Source organism: Sebastes umbrosus, chromosome 5, assembly GCF_015220745.1.
Source record: "Sebastes umbrosus isolate fSebUmb1 chromosome 5, fSebUmb1.pri, whole genome shotgun sequence".
NCBI classification, from domain to species: Eukaryota; Metazoa; Chordata; class Actinopteri; order Perciformes; family Sebastidae; genus Sebastes; species Sebastes umbrosus.
The window spans coordinates 25,546,177-25,565,742 of record NC_051273.1 but is presented as its reverse complement, the minus strand read 5'-3'; the positions used below and the strand labels follow the sequence as shown (position 1 = coordinate 25,565,742).

Sequence of the window (19,566 nt, the reverse complement as noted above, 5' to 3'; positions counted from 1 at the left end):
CTATTTCTGTACATATTTATTTATCTTTAATTAACCTGCACATTTATTTGATAATTAAGGCATTTATTTCTACATTTCTTTCTTTATTATTTAATTAATGTATAATGTATTAATTTATTTGAATAAATAAGGGGATTCATAAATAGGGAAATAAATAAAAAATAGAAAAAAAAGTAAACAGAATATAGTTGGAAATATTCATTTATTTTTCTCTATAATTTCACTTGAAACTGTTATGATGATGATTTTGCACTAAAGTAATTTTAATTCACACAGGAGTATACAAAAATATACTTTAACATGTGGTTATTTCAAATAGAATATTTATTTATTGAATTACAAGCCAGCATGCTATATCGTGATATACATCGTTATCTATATGAAGTGACCTACTGTATATCGGGTATAGAAGATTTTGGCGATATTTCCCAGCCTTAGTCAAGATAAGCAAATATGAGAATACATGGAATGATTGTAATTATTCATTTAAAAAAAACTGTAGTGGCAATAACATTTCCTACATGTTTTATTCTGAATGGCTCTTTGGTAAACAAAGCAATACAGGCTTCATATTTATGGCAATGTTTATTCTGTTTGGTTGTTGTTGCAAAAAAAGAATATTGCAGCTGATAATGGATCGAATGACGTATGCTTAATCCCTTTGTTGTTCCCGATGAGAGACTTTGTACGCTTGCAAATAGAGTCCTACTTGGTTGGATGAAACTGGAAATACATTATAAAGGATCTATGACTGAAGGGATACTAGCTCCACCTCATGGCCATTTTGTGATTATGATGTGCAGTTTATCAAAATATATAATTTGGACAGATTATATGAAGAATTTAGGGCATTTAAGAAACACAAAAGCTGCAACCGGCTGACAGTCAATCCTTCGGTGTTTCTGATGCGGCTGAAAAATATAATGGAAACACATAAACAGAGAATTCAGGTTACTTTAATATGAGTATTTACAAAACACACTAAACACAATAGAGACCAGCACTCAAATGCTTTAGCATGCATCTACATTTTTAAGATTAAGATTTGTAGTTTATATAAATTAGCACCTTGTTAATTTATCTAGACTGTGTGCACTTATCTGTTTTAATAGCTTTAGAGTTGTGCTCACTATATACTGTATAAGCTCATTTACCTTTAGCTCTTCACTTGTTCTGCAGGTGCATCTTGAGCCTTTTTCTTACATTCTTCACACACATGGTGGCAGGATCTTTTGGGAAAACATTCAGGTCAAGGATAGTTATTTTAATATATTATTTTTATGCAAACAGACATGTCGTTGCACAAATATGACGGATTAAACTGTAAAATGGCTTAAAAGTCATTTGTCTGCTTTTGTGAACAAAAGTTTTTTTTTTAATGTGGAAACTAATAAACAAAGTGGGAAAAAGTAATATATCTTGTCAAATGCATATAAAGAAGGAAGCTGTACAAAGAATTGTATGTTTAAGTCGTATCTTCTTCAGATTATTACTCCTGCTCTTAACAGAATCTGTGCACTTCAGTAACCGTTATTACTTCCACAAAGCACCACATGTAGAAGATGAGCCTCTGCCATAACAAAATGAGAGTAAGTGATTTTTGCACATTTATGCACAAAACTAACACTTCAAAACTGCATAGCTCTTTTATTTATTGTAAGTTGCTTCTATTCTATATTTCTGTTTCTTGATTTTTGTACTGACTTTTCATTTTTATTTAATTATTCTCTCTTCTATTAGGTTTATGTTATACACCAGTACACCAAAACAAATTGAAAACCTACTTGGCAATAAGCCGGATTCTGATTTTCTACGGATCTTTGATTACGAGACTGTGAAACCTTTAAACTCAGCGTATTCCTCACCTGTGTCCATGACCAGACCAGGGTCCGAAACCTGGTCCAACCTCAAGGCCAACCTGCTGAAACTTCCTCCGACAGGTTCCAACATAAGATGCTTTCCCTACGGCAAATCCAAGAAGTCCAGCAACTGAAGACATAAAATCACCCAGTTATGGACCAATGATTGCTGATAAAAGCACCAGAAATTCAGAAATACTGGATGGTACACACCTGCTAGTTTTGGGAAAGGACCAAAACGCTTCGATGATTTCCAAACGCCTGCATGGAAATAAACTTGAACTTAAACCAACCGGGGTATACTTACAACAATGATTGCTTTACATGTGTCATAATGATATGATAGAGGATGAGGGTTTGGATGTTGTGTTTTACCGTTGTAGATGAGACCACCAGTGACGGCCATGCTGCCCAGAGAGAAGGGAAGAGCTAAAGAAACAAACAGAACAAAGGTGATTATTTGACTGATTAAACACTTAAATTTGCTCTCCGGGTTGAGACGAGTTCACTTTCTGTCATGCACCGATCCTGCCTTGCCTGACTTGAGTTTAATCTGACTGACCTTTGAAGTACTAAGACTCAACCATTCGTCCACCTAATTTGAGCAAAAGGAAGGGACTGACGATCGCTGCCGTTTCATGTTTATATAACTGCATGAAGAGAGATCACAAGCAGCAGCTGCATGGCTGGCGGTGAGTGAGAGGACGGGGATCGAGGCTTAAGACAACAAAGTGTTCACACATAAAACATGGATCATTTTCAGTCACAGTATTCTGCATGCCGTTCACCGTGGCGTGTGAGCAACCTTCACCTTGCTACTGGTCTGACGGTGGCATTAGAGCTGTGTGGGGTGTGTAGATCCTAAATCTCTTGTTAGTTTTGTTACACTTGTAGAGGAAAAAGATAAAAGCACCACAAACAGACTGACAGACAGCTTCTATCCAAGAGCTGTAACCTCTGTATATGAGGACAAAAGCTGCCACTATAAATTAATAAATAAAGAAATAAAATAATAAAGAGAGAAATGTAGAAATAAGCCTCAATTATCAAATAAATGTGAAGATTAATTTGAGAAATTATGTTTATTTATTTTGCATAAATTAAGACTACACAAACATAACAAAAAATAAATAAATAATATACAGTGCAGGAAAAGGCATAAAACCAACTGGGCTAATCTGAAGCCTCCACCTAGAGACACGATTAATATACAGAAATAATATGACTAGAAAAATTATAATAATAATAATATACAGAAATAGAAAAATAAATAAATATAATGTATTCATTTATTTGAAAGATTACTTATTTTTGCATTCATTTATTTTAATATTGAATTATTTTCCAATTTATTCTTTTCCTTTTACATGTATTTCTGTTTTTATTTATTTCTCTATTTAATTTCCATAAATAAATACATTTTATTTATTTTTTCTGCATACTCATTTTCAAATCAACCTGCACATTTATTTGATAATTGAGGCTTTCACTTCTACGTTTCTTTTTTTGTTATTTTATTTCTTTATTTATTGAGTAATTTATATATTTATTCGTTTATTGAGTCATTTTTTTTATTTATTTATTATAATGGCAGCTTTAGACCTCCATAATGTTCACCCCCCAATTGCTAAAGACTGTAAAAGACCGACTGCTACTCAAACGCACTTTACTCTTTACTATCATCTTGCACATCTTGCAGTAGTGCCCACAGTCCACCATATATGGTGCCACGTAACCAACAGTGCACTGTTTAGCTCACTTTATCTCATTTTCATCGCTTGTCTAGTAAATATTTTGCCCTCATTTTTATTTGTTTTTATTAGCCATTACTTATTTACTTGAACCAACTTTACTTATGACTTGTTCTTTTGTGCTGCACACTGCTGAAGAGCTGCTAAACAGCATTTCATTTTATTCTAAGCATCATGACAGTAAAGACCTATTCTATTCTACTACAGACTGAAGTTTCTTCCATTTTTTCCTTGTTAAAAGGTTTTCCTCATCTGCTGCAAAGGTTATAAAGGACAGAGGTTGTTGTATACTGTACAGATTGTAAAGCTCCCTGAGGCAAATTTGTGATTTGTGATTTTGGGCTATATAAAAAAAAATGACTTGACTTGGGGAGCAACATATGCTATGGGGAGTGTTTTTGGGGGGCCACAGATTGAGAAAAATGTAAACACATGATGTTAAGTGAACAAGGTGTTGATAGATGAGTCCTGCCCTACTGCTGCTTCTACTACTAAAGACTTGTCTAAACTATACAGCTGGAAGAAGCCAGCGCAGCACGTAGCATGTTGTTTCACACATTTTACAGATTTAGTGTCTTGACTGTTTGCTACCCAGTGATTAGTGTGAATATCTGGAGAAGAATACCTCTTTTCCAGAAGCTTTCCTCTTGGCACTCTTTCCAAACCTTTCTCACATCGTCTCTGTGGACATGACGATCACCCATGGGACACTGTAAAGACACACAGAACAGGTTAATCATTATCTGATGGCCATGACGGCCCACGTCGTCCAGTGTTGCCTCTCACCTTCCACTCCCCTTTCCCTGCAGCTGGACCAGTATCTGGACCAGTAACAGCTGCTGCATCCTCCCCAGTCTTCACTGTTATAGTTTGTCCAGTTGTTTCAGAAGTCATGATGCAGGAGCTTCAGGTTCTTCTTGGGACCAGAACTGCGTAACTTTGTCAGGCTGGTATATTTCCTCTTTCCCAGTGCCTTTAATCTAACTGGTTGTAATTGCTCCTCCCTGTGTTTTCGACTCCACCCCACTTGAAAAAACACACTAGAAGCTCTGTTCATTAAAGAAACAAATAAGGTACTGGGTAAAAGCAACTCTTAAGATATCAAATTGTGCAGGAAAAAAAGCATAATGTATATTTTTTAAAGGAAAACGGTGTAATACAAAGATGTTTTCCCATTTGTCACATGAGATGAAAGACACACATTAAAGCCTACAGTTTATGTTCACCTCTGTACACCTATCCACACCTACGCAGGTAAGACACACCTTTATTTGGAGAGTTTCTTTCATGCATTTGTTCATCAAGTATGGGCAGTGTTAAAACAATATTTCTCTTTTACATGTGCAAGTAAGCATGTCCGTCATGAATAGCTTAATATTTAGCTGAAATTAAATAGAAGCAGCCAGTCTTTCTGGTATAATAACCCTCTTAGTCTTATATCTGCAAACTCTGTCGCATCTTTTAAATTGCTTTTCTGTGATTTTATTCATGTTTTATGACATTTTAGTAGTTTTACTCTCTGGGTTTTTAAGTGTGCGGTTATTGGCTTTTAGTTCATTTCATTATCCTTGTGTTTTAAATGTGTTCTGTTTTTTATTGAAAATAAAGATTATTATATTATAATGTAAGCGACACACAGGCCTAAAATCCACTCACGTAGGCTGACTGCAGTCTGTAATATTTGCCATAAACCCAAAGCAGTTATTCTACAAATACATAAATATTTAATCTAATTTTACTGAATAACATTCAAACTAAAGTATGTTATAGACATTTAATCTTTATTATAGCCTATCTTGTTCAGCAGAGGAGAAAAGAGTACTGAAATATGTTACTTCATTAGAAACATACTCCTAGTAGCCAAAGGTCAGGGGCTGGTTAGGTTGATTATTAGAAGTTAGATCAAAGAATAGTTTATTACCACTGATAATAAAAATACAGTGATATCAGAGACAGTTTAATTCTGGCACTGATTCACGATCCCTTAGTCTTGTTTCACTGTGCAGAAAGTCCACTATTAATTTGAACTATTGACTATTAATTGAAGCTTGTATGTCCAAACTATTCTGAAGAAGTACCCAGCACAGTAAACACTCAAAGTCCACCCACCTCCCTACCTCCCTTCCTCCCTCCCTGTTTTCTACCTCCCTTCCTACCTCCCTACCTACTACCTCCCTTCCTCCCTCTCTCCCTACTACCTCCCTTCCTCCCTCCCTTCCTCCCTCCCTCCCTACCTACTACCTCCCTTCCTCCCTTCCTACCTCCCTCCCTCCCTACTTACTACCTCCCTCCCCTCCCTCCCTACCTACTACCTCCCTCCCCTCCCTCCCTACTACCTCCTTTCCTCCCTCCCTCCCCTCCCTCCCTACCTACTATCTCCCTTCCTCCCTCCCCTCCCTCCCTCCCTACTACCTCCCTTCCTCCCTCCCTCCCTCCCTCTCTACCTACTACCTCCCTTCCTCCCTTCCTACCTACTACCTCCCTTCCTCCCTTCCTACCTACTACCTCCCTTCCTCCCTTCCTACCTACTACCTCCCTTCCTACCTCCCTACTACCTCCCTACCTCCCTACCTCCCTTCCTCCCTCCCTCCTCCCTACTTACCTCCCTACCTACATCCCTCCCTACCTCCCTCCCTACCTACCTACCTATCTCCGCCCGGCTGAGCTGACATTAAACGAACCCCCCTCTAAACAGCAGCTCCCTCTAGAGAGGAAGTCAACTTATAGACTGAACCAACCAATCAGATTCCATCGTGGGCTGGTTTCAGGCTTTGCACGAGGAAATTCCTGTGAGTGACGTGCTCATAAAACCCTCTCCACCAATCAGAGAGCGAGCTAACGGAGCCTGTTTGGGAATTCTAACCAATCAGATCAGAGCGTGGGAGGGGGTTTATTTCCATTTCCACCTTCTCGTCACATGACACACTGAGCAGCCAATCAGCACTAAGCGGAGGCGGAGCCAGAAGAGGCCGAGGTCCAATCACCGTCCAGGGGGCGTGGTTTACGCGGACAAGGCCCGCCTATTGGCCGGTCTCCGGACTTCCCTCAGACAGTTGTATGTTTCATAAAAATGCACTCTGATGCGGCAAGTAAGTAGTAACATTGTAGCGCCTTTAATGCATCAAATTGCAACATTTACGGACGCTTTGTTGCAAACAGACACATTGTGTCTCCAGCTCTACTTTCAGCTCATGTTTCTGCAGGATTACAGATGGACGCATGAATTCTGTGCTATTTGCTGCTCTCCTTTGTATTTGCCTGTGCTTTTCTTGGGGGGCGACACAACAAAGGATGGATAGCTGCTGTTATTGCACTTGTTTTGCACATGCAGGAGGTTTTATTTAGCTTTTATGAGGTGTGTTATTTATGTGTTTGTGTGTGCAGCTTTTAGCAGCTGACTGCAGCCCGACATCAGTTAAATCCTGAAGCTTTTCGATGCTAATCTGTGCAGTTGTGATGTTTATATTCATCCATACTGGAGGAGGACGCCACTGTGCCTTTTAAAGCTCTCACTTATCATGAACGTAATGCCACTGCAAATAGGTCAATTTTCTTGGTCAACTGCAGACTATTACAGAGAATGAAAATTGTGACGCAGTTGTGTAAAACATGTTTGACTGCCTGCTGCTGCAGCAGAGCTGTCTGTCTGTGAGGCTTTGCGGCACCGACACCAGCTGCTGCAACAACTCACTGCTGCACAACGGTTGTGTGTGGCCAGCAGGCATAGGAGGTTACATTTTATTAAGACTATGTAAAATGCAATCAGTTGGGGTGAAATGTTGGGAGAGGGGTAGAGAGGGGTCTGAGAGAAATAGTTGTTTTGTTAATGCATGGGAGTTGTAGTTTATTATCCAACCTGGAGCTTTGGTTTAAATGGCCTCTTTGGAGGAAATGGACTACAACACCCATGAACCCAACTCTCTAGATACTTTGTAAACTCTGTGCAAGTTGCGCGTCTGTACTGCTATTTTAGGTATGCAGCTAGTGCTATCTGCTCGGCTCTCTCTGTGTGTGTTTTTGGCCTCTAAAAGATATAAAATAATCGAGGTTTGATGACAGCTTCTGATCTGGTGATGCATAGAATAGATGACATTTGTGCGACGAGGTAGCATGCATGAACTAATCATGATCCGTGTTTAGAGGAATGCATTTAGAGTCACTCCCTGTGTGCGAGATTTTTTCTGTCGTTTTTCTGAGTAGAAATGACACTAAAGTAAGTTGAGCATTGCAGAGTCCATATTGATTATGATAGCTTCATGTTGGTGCTGCGATGATGATGATGATGTCACCTTTTTAGGAGCATATGTGTTGTGTTATGCTTGATGGTATCTTTATTTTATTTTTTTTAGATTTACAGCTGAATTCCCACTTGACTACACTGGCCAGCATCCATAAGATCCACCACACCTTGCACAGGCTGGTAAATACAGATTTAGCAGCTTGTGTATTTTATATATATATAAATATATATATTATGATGTGTGTCCTGCTCACAAGCATCTGTTTTGATAGAACCTGACAGAAGACGTTGGACAGGATAGCCACCCCTCAGGTAAATGGGTTTCATAGTCAATATAAAACACTGTCACTGCTGTCATTACTAGCCAGGGCTGTAGTCAACTTAACAGAGTCCAAGAGAAGGTCCAGTTGACATACTCGCCAACCTCGAGACCTCAAAAATAGGAAGGATTTCAAAATTAAAGCTTGTGAGAAATTAGAGTTTCAGAGACTTTGTTTCCTGCATTCAGGTGACGTTTAAATAACAAATTACACAATAATATTAAGCATTTTTATGTTAGATAGGCCTACTTTTACCCATCCATCCATCATCTGTAACCGCTTTTCCTAATCTGGGTCGCGGGGGGGCTTGATTGGGTGAAGGTGGGGTACATCCTGGACAGGTTGCCAGACTACCACAGGGCTGACACACATAGAGAGAGACAACCACTCATATTCACACCTACGAATCATTTAGAATCAACAAGCCGGATTCAAACCTGTGACCTTCTTGCTGTGAGGCAGCTGTGCTAACCACTGGCTTACTTTTAATTTTACTTTAAATTCTCAGGAAAGAAAACAAAATACTTTGGGTCGGTCGTGAGCATATTATACACTGATCAGCCATAACATTAAGACCACTGACAGGTGAAGTGAATAACATTGATTATCTTGTTACCATGGCACCTGGCAGTGGGGAATATATTAGACAGCAAGTGAACATCAGAACAAATGGGCCAGCGTAAGGATGTGAGCGACTTTGACGAGGGCCAGATAGTGCTGGCTAGACGACTGGGTCAGAGCATCTCCAGAACTGCAGCTCTTGTGGGATGTTCCCGGTCTGCAGTGGTCAGGACCTACCAAAAGTGGTCCAAGGAAGGGGAACCGGCGACAGAGCTTAGACCCGAGGCTCATTGATGCACGTGGGGAGCGAAAGCTGGCCCGTGTTGTCTGATCCAATAGAAGAGCTACTGGAGCTCAAACTGATGAAAACGTTAATGCTGGTTCCGACAGAAAGGTGTCAGAACACACAGTGAGGAGCAGTTTGTTGCGTACGGGGCTGCTCAGTTGCAGACCGGTCAGGGTGCCCGTACTGTCATAATGTTATGGCCGATCGGTGTGTGTATATATATATATCTATGGTCGCGATCAGCTCTCTTCAGCCTGGCAACGACATTTGGTGTAGCTCTATTGTTGTCCGGGTGGAAACAGTAAGGTTTATACACGCTGTACAGCGCCGAAGACGGGTTGAGATAATAAAAAAAAGGATGAAAGGTGTGAAAAATGTCTGAGTCAAGACTGAGTCCAGAGTAAACAGAGTCCTGTTCAAGACCATAATACAACAACAGTGTCTTTCCAATGCGAATATAGTGATTAAGGAGTTAGGATTGAAGAAATGATCTATCCATAAACAATATTCTCACAACAAACTAATTGAGGCATAGAGTTTAGGTGTGAGGACCATCACAGGTTCCTACAGGTACATTAAGGAAGAGGCGGAGCGGAGGGCTGTTTATATAGCAGCCCGAGACTAAGAAAAGGGCAAGACTTCAAAAAAGGGGTCTTGAGACTGTGACTGAACTCGAGTACTACAGCCCTGTTTCTAGGACAGTCATGTGTTAAGCTACTGCCAAAACGTTGTGTCTTTCTGCCGGCTCTTTTGAGAGTACAGGCATGTTTAGCAAGAGAAACTATGCATCATGTATGTGTTGCTTATGAGTAGCCTCCTTTCATTCTGTGTTCCTACCAGCTTGTTGCTCTAGAGCCATGCCTCCAAGGAAAAAGAGGAGACCCTCAGCTGGAGATGACATGTCAGCCAAGAAAAGTCGCCAGGACAGGTGTGACATCCCTCTGTTAAAAGATATAAGAATAAATGTCTGTCAGTTATGCAGGAGCACTTGATTATTGTGGCTTATTAAAGAGGAATGTGTGCATGAAGCCATAATAGGAAAAGCCTTTTGACTGTGAAAACAACTAAAGATGTTCCGATACAGATTCAGATACCTGAACTTGCGATAAATGATACATGGGTCTTCATCGGGGTCATTGTATTTTTGAAGGAGACTTACATTTTATTCTTCTTTGAGACCATATTCCTCCCATGCAATGATTGAATAAGCCTTCTGACTACTAATCAAATCCGTACTGTGTTTGCAGAGTTACTGCTGAACGTGTGACTAAAACTTTCTTCTCGTCTGCAGCGTTTTCAGAAAACATGAAACATCACAAATCCGCGAGGAGGAGACGTTTTCCAGTAAAAGATGCTTGGAGTGGTTCTACGAATATGCAGGTGACGATTTTAAAGTATTCCGCCAGCAATCACTCCACTCACATCATCATCATCATCATCATCATCATCATCATCATCATCATCATCATCATCCATTCTTGGTGTATCCACTGATCAATGACATAGGATGAAATTAATGCTTCACACTTGTCTAAAATAGGTTGTGATGACGTGGTGGGTCCAGAGGGCATGGAGAAGTTCTGTGAGGACATCGGAGTGGAGCCGGAGAACGTAAGCAGGTTTCTTGAAGTTTGGTTTCATCTGTTTGGTCTCAAGTTTTTCTCGCTTTTTAACTGTTTTTCTATCTCTGGCCGCCAGTCAAGCTAAGCAAGACGCCCTTTTGGCTGTTATGTGACGGGCATTTCTCATCATTTGATGTTTTTATAAAAACAAACATGAAAATCAATAATTAAAAATGTGCAGCCCTAGTTTCACTTCAAGGTCACTACTTATTTACACTCCTTTATTTCTAGGGTTAGTGAGGTCAGTTGTTTTGTAATAAGTCATTTCATTTGATAGATTGATAATATAGATTGACATATATCTTCCATCTGTAGCTATGAAGGTTGTTGTGTGTGCCCAGGTGGTGATGCTGGTTCTAGCTTGGAAGCTGGACGCCCAGAGTATGGGATACTTCACTCTGCAGGAGTGGCTGAGAGGCATGGGCTCGCTGCAGTACGTCAGTTTTTTTTTTTGCTGTTGTCGAGAATGACTGCTGCATGTGTCTCTAGTCGTGTGTTTCTAGAGTGCCTTTAGTGCTCAGTGGAGCAGCTACTAGTGAAGTGTAGAGTCTGTCTAAGGCACATTTCTGCTGTTGTCAGGTGCGACTCTACGGAGCGGCTGAGGAACTCGCTCGACTACCTGAGATCTGTCCTGAACGACAGCACCAGTTTTAAACTCATTTATAGATACGCCTTTGATTTCGCTCGGGTGAGTCAAGCTAAGTCTTTTTTTCTGCAAAGATGCTCACACACACAGCTTTCTGAAACAAACTGAGTTCAGCTCTTTTGAATTAGAGTTGTTCTGATATGATACCAGTATCTGAAATGCCTCCAATAAAGCCTAAAATACTGTACAGGTATCGGCGAGTACGCGAGTCTATGCACCGATCTGATATCACGTTATCATATCAGTTATCAGCAAGAAGTGAGACGGTTCACTGGTTGGCTACTTCCATCATCAGCTCCGGGAAAAATCAATGCTAACGAGTGAGCCATCTCGCTTCTTTCTTTACTTTCTTTCTTTCTTTATTAAAATAATTATTTATTCCTAGATTTATTTAGTTTTTAGATGGCTTTTGAACTACTGTATTATATTGTTACCGTACTATTATTTTACTAAAATGTGGCTGCACTTTAACAATTTATTGAAGGAATTGTTATTTATTACTAGATTAATATATTTAAGGTCAACAAAGCCCTGATGTCTGATGCCCGACTGTCAAACTGGATAATAACAGAAAGTTCTATGGCATTTATTCTCTGTAGGCTGAAAGGCAACTTCAGATTACTAAATTGTCCATAAGATTTGCAAAAAATTAAAATTTGTCTTTAGCACTGACATATAAGACAAAACACATCATACACAACCATACACAACAATTATGCATCTTAAAGTGACCAAGCGGCAGTAATAATAAAAGTGGATTGTTCTTCCAGTGGCATGGTAGTCCATTAAAACATCACAACTGTGTGTGATACTCAGCATTATTAACAATAAATAAATGTACATTAAATAACAAACAGATACACCAGGAACCGACGGTCAGCACTCACACATGCACTACTTTCTTTATGACATTTTCATGTGTCATTAAGGAAAAAATCAGGACGTCTCTAATTTGAACAGTAAAATCTCTGCAGGAAACAGTTGTTTAAATATGCCTGATTGAAATTCTTTTAAGGTCTTATTCAGGCCAACGTTCAGACTAATCTTGATTCTTTGAGGTCAAGATCATTTTCCAGTTTGACTTGGAGAGGGAACGATCTTATCAAGAGTTTTTGCCTGTTTACACAGCCTGACTTCTCTCTCATGTAGACACGAAACTGTGATTTAAGGACTCACTCACACAGTTCTAGTGAATGAAAACACGACGCAGTGATTACAGAGTTATATTTAAGTAACAGTAGTTATTGAATTAAGCCTGTTTGTTTTGTGTATTGGGCTAATGTTGATGCTACTAGACTGGCCCTCTGTTTAAAGTGTGGTTGACATTTTGCATCGGTTTCATGAAGCTGTGGGTGTTTTCATTGGACAGGAAAAGGATCAGAGGAGTTTGGACTTGAACACAGCCAAGTGCATGCTGGGGCTTCTGCTGGGAAAGACGTGGCCTCTGTTTCCTGTGTTTAATCAGTTTCTAGAGGTAAGCGAGCGTCATGTTCATGAAGACAGTGAGACATTACTCCTCTATATCTTTACATAGACAATAGTTGTTGAAATATTAATGCTCTGGATATCGTATAGAGAACCTTCAACCATGACTAGCTCTAGAGTCTACGGAGCAGATACGGATAGTTGTCGGAGCTGGCTGACACCAAGCTATGATTGGCCAGTCTGTGTTCGAGGGGCGGGACTTAGCGAAGGGTCAATTCCTGTTTGGGTTGTTGAAACCAAAAGGTTGTTATTAATGTGAGGTATTTGTTCACTATTCCTCAGCAATCCAAGTACAAAGTCATCAACAAAGACCAATGGTGCAACGTTTTAGAGTTCAGCAGGACAATCAACCTGGACCTCAGTAACTACGACGAGGACGGTGCCTGTGAGTCAACACACATCTACACACAGACATGACAACAGTGTTACACCAATAAGTGTTTTCTAATCTCTCCTACTCTCGTCTCGTTCTGTCATCAGGGCCAGTTTTGTTGGACGAATTTGTGGAATGGTACAAGGAGAGACAGATGTCATAGGCGCCGAGTGAAATGGGAAAAATAAATACAACTGTGACAACAACGACTATGAGAATCAACAACCAATAAGTAAACAATACAAACATGGTAAAGCAGTGACTGTGGGTGCTTCCTGGTGGAGGAGGAGGGGGTTCTGTGGGGTGGGCGAGGGTGGGGTTCGCTGGGTTTGCAGCCTGGGAGCATGCTGCCCAGAGCGCGGAGGCGGAGGGGCTGCCATTGTGGAAGTTATGTTCCCTACCGAAAGTTGCATAGTGGGCAAAGCTTGCAGCAATCCCCCCCCCATCCCCCAAGCGGCATTGCTCTCTCTCTCTCACTGTGACATGTCATATTGCTGTCTGTGTTAGGATAACATGGTATCACGAGTGGACGACGGAAGCTAAAACGGTGTTGTGTGGGAGAACCTCACCCCCCCCTTTTTGTCTTCAGCACAGAGAAACCAACAGTGACCATTCATGCATCGTGTCTGAGTCTTAAAACGGGGGTCACTTTGACCCGGGCACATTTAAATATTATATATATATCTGTGCAATGGACTTTTCTGGGACGGATGGCACTTAACTATTGTTTGTCATATTTTGAGTTGGATATAAGTTCTTCAAGAAGCACACTGTGTCAAATGGGTGATATATGCAGGTTTCTGGTGCCTGTGCTGTTTACTGATTTGTGCCAGTTTTTTCTTCTTCTTCGTTCCTCCTGCTAATGCTAACGGTTTGCTAACCCTCTCCCCCCTCCCCTCCCTCTGCAAAAGGCTTCAGACCTCATAACACCAAACAAATCAGCATTGCTGCTTACTAACTCTTATTACAGTACAGCGGTGAGCCACTAGTGCTCTGATCAGCATTTATCGGTCCGACGACGGCCGATTAATGTATCTACGTTGTGTAGGTAAGAGTATTATTGTGCCTCAAAACATGGAAGTCACTTTGTGTGTCCCACACACACACACACACACACACACACACACAGACACACACACACATACCAACAAACCCAAATGTATATACACATGTGAGAACACACACACAGACACACACTGAGTGGTCAGGGATTACTTCAGGATGAATTCAGACTGTTTGGGCTGTGTTATAAGTTGAGCTTGTTGGTGTCCCATTTTGTCTTGATATCTGTTTTGTCCTCCTTAGTCCACTGATAGTTTCAGGTCTCTTACTACTAGTAGCATCTCTCCTTGACACTGACAGTGTTAATATAACTACAGTGGAAGACCAGTGACCCTCTCAGGACGAGGTCCTTAAGGCTTGAGTAGAAAAGGTAGGTTTTTGCTGAAAGCATCGCTTCGTACCACCCGTTAGGATCTAATCAAAAACACTGACAGTTTGGAACTGTGTGACGATGCTATGCTGTTCTTTTTCGCCTAGTAAAAATGTTCTCGTAACACATGTATAAAATTTTTGTCTTTTGGCTGTGGTGTGATGCTGAATCGTCGAGATTTAATATTTGCATGCATGCTCCGACAAGAGCCTTTTGTGAATGGATGAGATTTTTTGGAAAAACATTTTTCAAAATTTTTTTGTTTTTGTTTTGTACAGGAATTTTGTGCAAGTGTTTTGTGCTTAATTTTGATATTCACGATCATGTTAATCTTAATTCTGATGAAACAACATGATTGTGTCTATTAAGACCTGGAACACACCTGTAACCTCACGGTGGAGCAGGAGTTCCCCTCCTGCATTTACCCCATCTCACACACACACACACACAACGCTGTACAGCTTTAGGTAGCTGCAGCCAGCATACAGGATCTGATTTTTATTTATTTTATTTACACCGTCATGATACGAATAAAACAGAAGATAAAATACATCAGCTCTCGTGTCATTGAAATCCACCGCAGCTGAAACTATATGAAGGTCTCTTATCGTTATGACAACGCATCAAACCATCAGCATCACATCTGAGATCGAGGTAGTTGTTGGATTGCTTACCAAATACTGTGTAGAGATCAATGTTTTAGTATTCTCCCATGACCATGCAGGAGGATGAACACCCTTGTCCCAACTGTATATATGTATGTAAACTATGTAAGTGTCTATATGTCTGTTTTCACTATAACCTATGTCTATATACATAAATAAAAGGGTTTATTAACTTACTGGCTTATATTTGGGCTCTTAAATAGTTTGTCCATAACAAAAGAACAAACAAACAAAGTACTGTCAGTGATACTGTCATTGCTGTCGTCATTATCTACTTATTTTCACAAATGAATAAGGATGGGGATCGAGACCCGGGAGCCTGTACTACGAAGTGAGCTCAACATACCCAGGATATTTTCTCGTTTTCTGGTTTAACTAACCTTAACAACCGTGAACCCGCTAAGCGGTCCTACGATATGGTGGTTATCAACCCAGGGTCTGTCAATCTGGCTATGCGGGCGTTCACATAATAGGGGCGGTGCTTGCAGCATATGACCAATCACAGACGTGGACAAGCAGCAGCAGAGCGACATATATAATATTAGACAAATGCAAATAAATTCAACACATAATCCAGACTAAAAGTAACACAGTTGAAGCTGCCATATGCAGGAAGGACAGCTGGCAAAAGAAAAAATTGTTGATACGTGAATGTGTAAATTAACAGACTTGTTAATTTAACAGAACACTCAAAAGTCAGATATAGTCATCTAGATGGGGCAGTGATATTATAAAAAAGCTTTGAAAATAGAATAAATTAATAAATTACACTTCATTATTAGCAATGATGTGGTGTGTATGTTTATTTCAGCCTTCTTTCAGCTGCGTCCCCGTCTTCGGCGGTGTGAAACGGACTTGAGAGCAAGTAAAAAAATAAATATAAAAACATAATTCAAAGCGGTGAACACCCACAGCATAAGTCCAGCTGTCCTTTCTGCATTAGTCAGTTTAAACTGTGTTGTCTTTAGCCTGGATTATGACTTAAAACTTCTTCGTATTTGTGTAATATTATCATACAATCTTCACACCGAGCTCTGATTGGTCAGTAGGCGATGCTTTTATATGAGTCGGAGCAGGTTAGCTGTAGTATAAGTTACCATGGCGATCTACCCCGATAAGAAGTGATCCACCGTCATAGGACTGAAAACCCTGAAGGATTAAACCTGAAGTTACCTCGCTAACCCCAAATCCTGCTTCGCAGTACAGGCCTCTGGTTCAATAAGGACACGGTTTTAAATTTCTCAAAACCTGAAAATCAATAAGGTCCGAGCTTATTGATACTGCTATCGAGACTAGAGGGCCCTATCGTTATATCTGAAGAGACAACGAGTCGTGATTTAAATCAACCAGCCAACCGCCGTCGAAAGTAAATTTCATTCTGTTGGTCAGAAATCGACCAGTCCCAGACTCGCAGTTAAGCAATAAAAGCAATACCAGTTCCGTTAAGAATTTATTATCGTCTCGTCTTTCTACCAAATAATAGAAAAGTAGTATAGTGGTATCGATAAAGACTCCGATAGGTAAGCAGTCTCGAAAATGGTATCAGTATCAAAAAAATTGATCGATACAAATGAAAGCTCTGCACTATATCATTCAGAGATATGGTTTTATTAAGGTCTCTTAATAAGTATTAATAATACATTATGACCATTAAGATATGGACTCTTGTTGCAAAATTGATTACAGGTAGACATCTTAGTGATGGATGATTTCTTAAGTGATTTACAGAAATAAGGCAAATCTGAGAGATATACATGGTGCCTTCTTACTACACTCTACAACAATTCCACACAATAAACTATTACTATTTCCATTTCATATACTTCAATACTTATATAATAGAATATAATTCACAATATTTTTGTCATTCACTGGCCAATTTACTATCAAACGATGACAATCATTTGCTTGTTTTGACAGTGTTTTAAGGATGCCGTGACTTTTTAAATCAAACTTCACTAATGTTCACGTCTGAGGAATCCAAATAGACTGCCAGTTTTTGTGTTGTAAGTGGAGAAGAGTCAGATTCCTCTGTGTTTCTGGTGCCTCCCAGCCCAGGTTTTGTACCGCTCTGTGGAGACCTCCATGTAAGCCCTACTGCCTCATATGGTGGTGGTGTTGCTGGAATAGGAGGTGGAGGCCCCTGCAGTGGTTCAATGTCATGGCTCCTGTAGCGGGGAACACCGTACAACAAATCTAAAGCTTCTCTCTGTTGTAATTGTGTCGGTGGCTGTTTGGCCAGGGGCCTGATGCCCTTCCCGTCACCTTGTGTGCGGTGGTCATCAAATATAGGAGAAGCACCCTTATCTAAACTTTCATCTAACGTGTCCCACCTTCGTCTCTCCGATGACATGGCTTTTAGGGCAGTGAGGCCTTTCCTTTCATTCCTCTCCTCAGATGCAGCCCTCAAAATCTCATTTGTGCTGCTGGGTGGGCTGTCGAACTTGTCAAGAGCTCTGCTGGATGCAAGAGAAACACTATAGGCACCAAGAGACGAGTGTTTATGCATCAGTGGCACATCTGCTTTCCCTTTGTCTTGTTTTATGTTATCGTCACTTTCACTACTGGAGGAGTTGGAGGAGTCAGGTGGGGGAAGATCTGGTTCTGCAGTTGGAGACGATAAGCCTACACCTAGATGTCTCCTCCACCTTATCTCGGGTGGCAGGTCCACATCTGTGGTGCTTCTGGGCTGCTCGAGCCTTTTCTTAAGTACATCTTCAAAGCTCAAACTAGGGACTCTTTTTGGGGCAAGAGATGCATTTCTGTCTCCCAGTCTTTGTTTTGTGAGGTCTATAGTTTGACTTTTGCCACTGGGGGAGAAAGAGTTACTTGGTGGTAATGAAGCTTTCATAATTACACGCTTATAAGTGATTAAAGAGCCATCATCTGTCAATCCTGACATGTTTGATGCATGTCTACTTTGGTTAGATCTTGTCACCTTCTTTTCACTCTCGCTGCCTGAAGATGTGGAATGACTTGGCTCTGGTAAAGGTGCCTTTACATCCAGACGCCTCTTAATGCGTGGGACACCAAGACTCAGGTCGGGGACGCTGTAGTCTATCTTCTCATCCTCACTATTGCTGCTGGAGGATGATTCCCTTTGTGATGGTGCCTTGATATCCAAAGCCCTCTTGATATGGGGGATATTTGTGAGAATCGAATGAGAGTCAGGCTCCACTCCTACTTTTGATGCTTGGCTTTTGAGCTCTACCCCGGCCTTTCTCTGCATCTCCCCAGTTTGGCTCTGTGGCTGATCTAGCGGTGGTGGTGTAGCAGGAGGCTTGAAATCCAGGTACCTTCTAAAATGTGGATCAGTCAACATAGTATATGGGTTTGACTTTTCTTCACTTGTGTCTTTTCTTAATCTCTCTGTAACCTCTACTGAGTTGCCAGAGTTCTCATCTCGACCCTTCAAACTGAGAGAAACATTCACTGGTTTGTTTTCAGATGATTCTGTGTGTATGATTTCTTGAACTCCCCTTCTCTTTCGTCTTGTCGTGCTGCTTTTACTCCCAGTCCCACTTTCACTGCTGGAAGAGGAGGGGGAGACAGGTGGAGGTGTTGAGGGCAGATTTGGTGGTTCTTGTGTAGGCGATGAGATTTCAAGACGCTTTTTGAAGCGGGAGTACCCCAGATTCATCGTGGACCACTGTGACTGAAGTTCTGGGTTTATCTCTGGTGTTGTGCTGATGTTGTCACTTGTTGTTTTGTCCCCCACTTCATTTGTAATAGCTGTATACCTTTCCAATTTAATATCGGTCTTTGGACTGCGAGAAATGTTTATCACTGGGGTCTTCGGCGATCTAATGAACTCCTTCTCAGTGGCCTTTGATATGGCTGATACTCCCAATCCTGCTTTAGCATGGTCCCTGTACTCATCCTCACTGTCGCTTCTGGGAGAGTTTGATTCTGACGGTCTAGAGAAATCCAGACGTCTGTTGATGTAGGGGACACCGGGACTCAGCTTAGGCAACTTTGTCTCCACTTTCACAGGTAGGCTTGTAGACCCACCTTCATGAACACTGCTGGAAGATGACTCAGGTGGAGGTGAACGTGCCTTGATATCCAGGCGCCTTTTGACATGGAGGGCACTGCTGAGATCCAGTCGAGGCCATCTTGAATCTGGATCTACTTCCACACTCTCCTCTTGCTCATCTGAGCTGCTTGATGAGTGACGGGGACTAATTTTGATAGCTTCCCTGCTTTTTCCTCCCACTGTATGGTTCGTACTCCCACCGCTTAATGATGAATCGGGAGGTGGTGATGGTGCTTTGATATCTAGACGCCTTTTGATGCGCATAGTATGGTCAAGATCTATGACAGGCC

General features: G+C 40.9%; 2 protein-coding genes across 7 annotated transcripts; one reads left to right on the top strand and one right to left on the bottom strand.

Moving 5' to 3' along the window:
• Positions 1-306: 306 nt before the first annotated feature.
• On the bottom strand, positions 307-5,126 carry ociad2 (OCIA domain containing 2). Its single transcript, XM_037768790.1, has 7 exons — positions 4,397-5,126; positions 4,236-4,320; positions 2,235-2,288; positions 2,073-2,120; positions 1,866-1,989; positions 1,155-1,229; positions 307-911 (listed from the first exon to the last, which is right to left on the bottom strand). Exons 1-6 carry the CDS (start codon positions 4,502-4,504, stop codon positions 1,157-1,159), a joined length of 492 nt encoding a protein of 163 aa, XP_037624718.1. The 5' UTR covers positions 4,505-5,126; the 3' UTR covers positions 307-911; positions 1,155-1,156.
• A 1,486-nt stretch (positions 5,127-6,612) lies between these two features.
• dcun1d4 (DCN1, defective in cullin neddylation 1, domain containing 4 (S. cerevisiae)) lies at positions 6,613-15,424 on the top strand. Of its 6 annotated transcripts, none has more exons than XM_037770565.1 (11): positions 6,613-6,699; positions 7,960-8,030; positions 8,123-8,162; positions 9,858-9,945; positions 10,309-10,397; positions 10,558-10,628; positions 10,981-11,072; positions 11,219-11,327; positions 12,655-12,759; positions 13,053-13,155; positions 13,251-15,424. In XM_037770565.1, exons 1-11 carry the CDS (start codon positions 6,681-6,683, stop codon positions 13,304-13,306), a joined length of 843 nt encoding a protein of 280 aa, XP_037626493.1. In that variant the 5' UTR covers positions 6,613-6,680; the 3' UTR covers positions 13,307-15,424. The 6 variants fall into 6 exon arrangements, with proteins under 6 accessions (XP_037626493.1, XP_037626497.1, XP_037626495.1 ...); XM_037770567.1 differs by lacking the exon at positions 6,613-6,699 and adding an exon at positions 6,722-6,965; XM_037770564.1 differs by lacking the exon at positions 6,613-6,699 and adding an exon at positions 6,993-7,340.
• Positions 15,425-19,566: the final 4,142 nt, after the last annotated feature.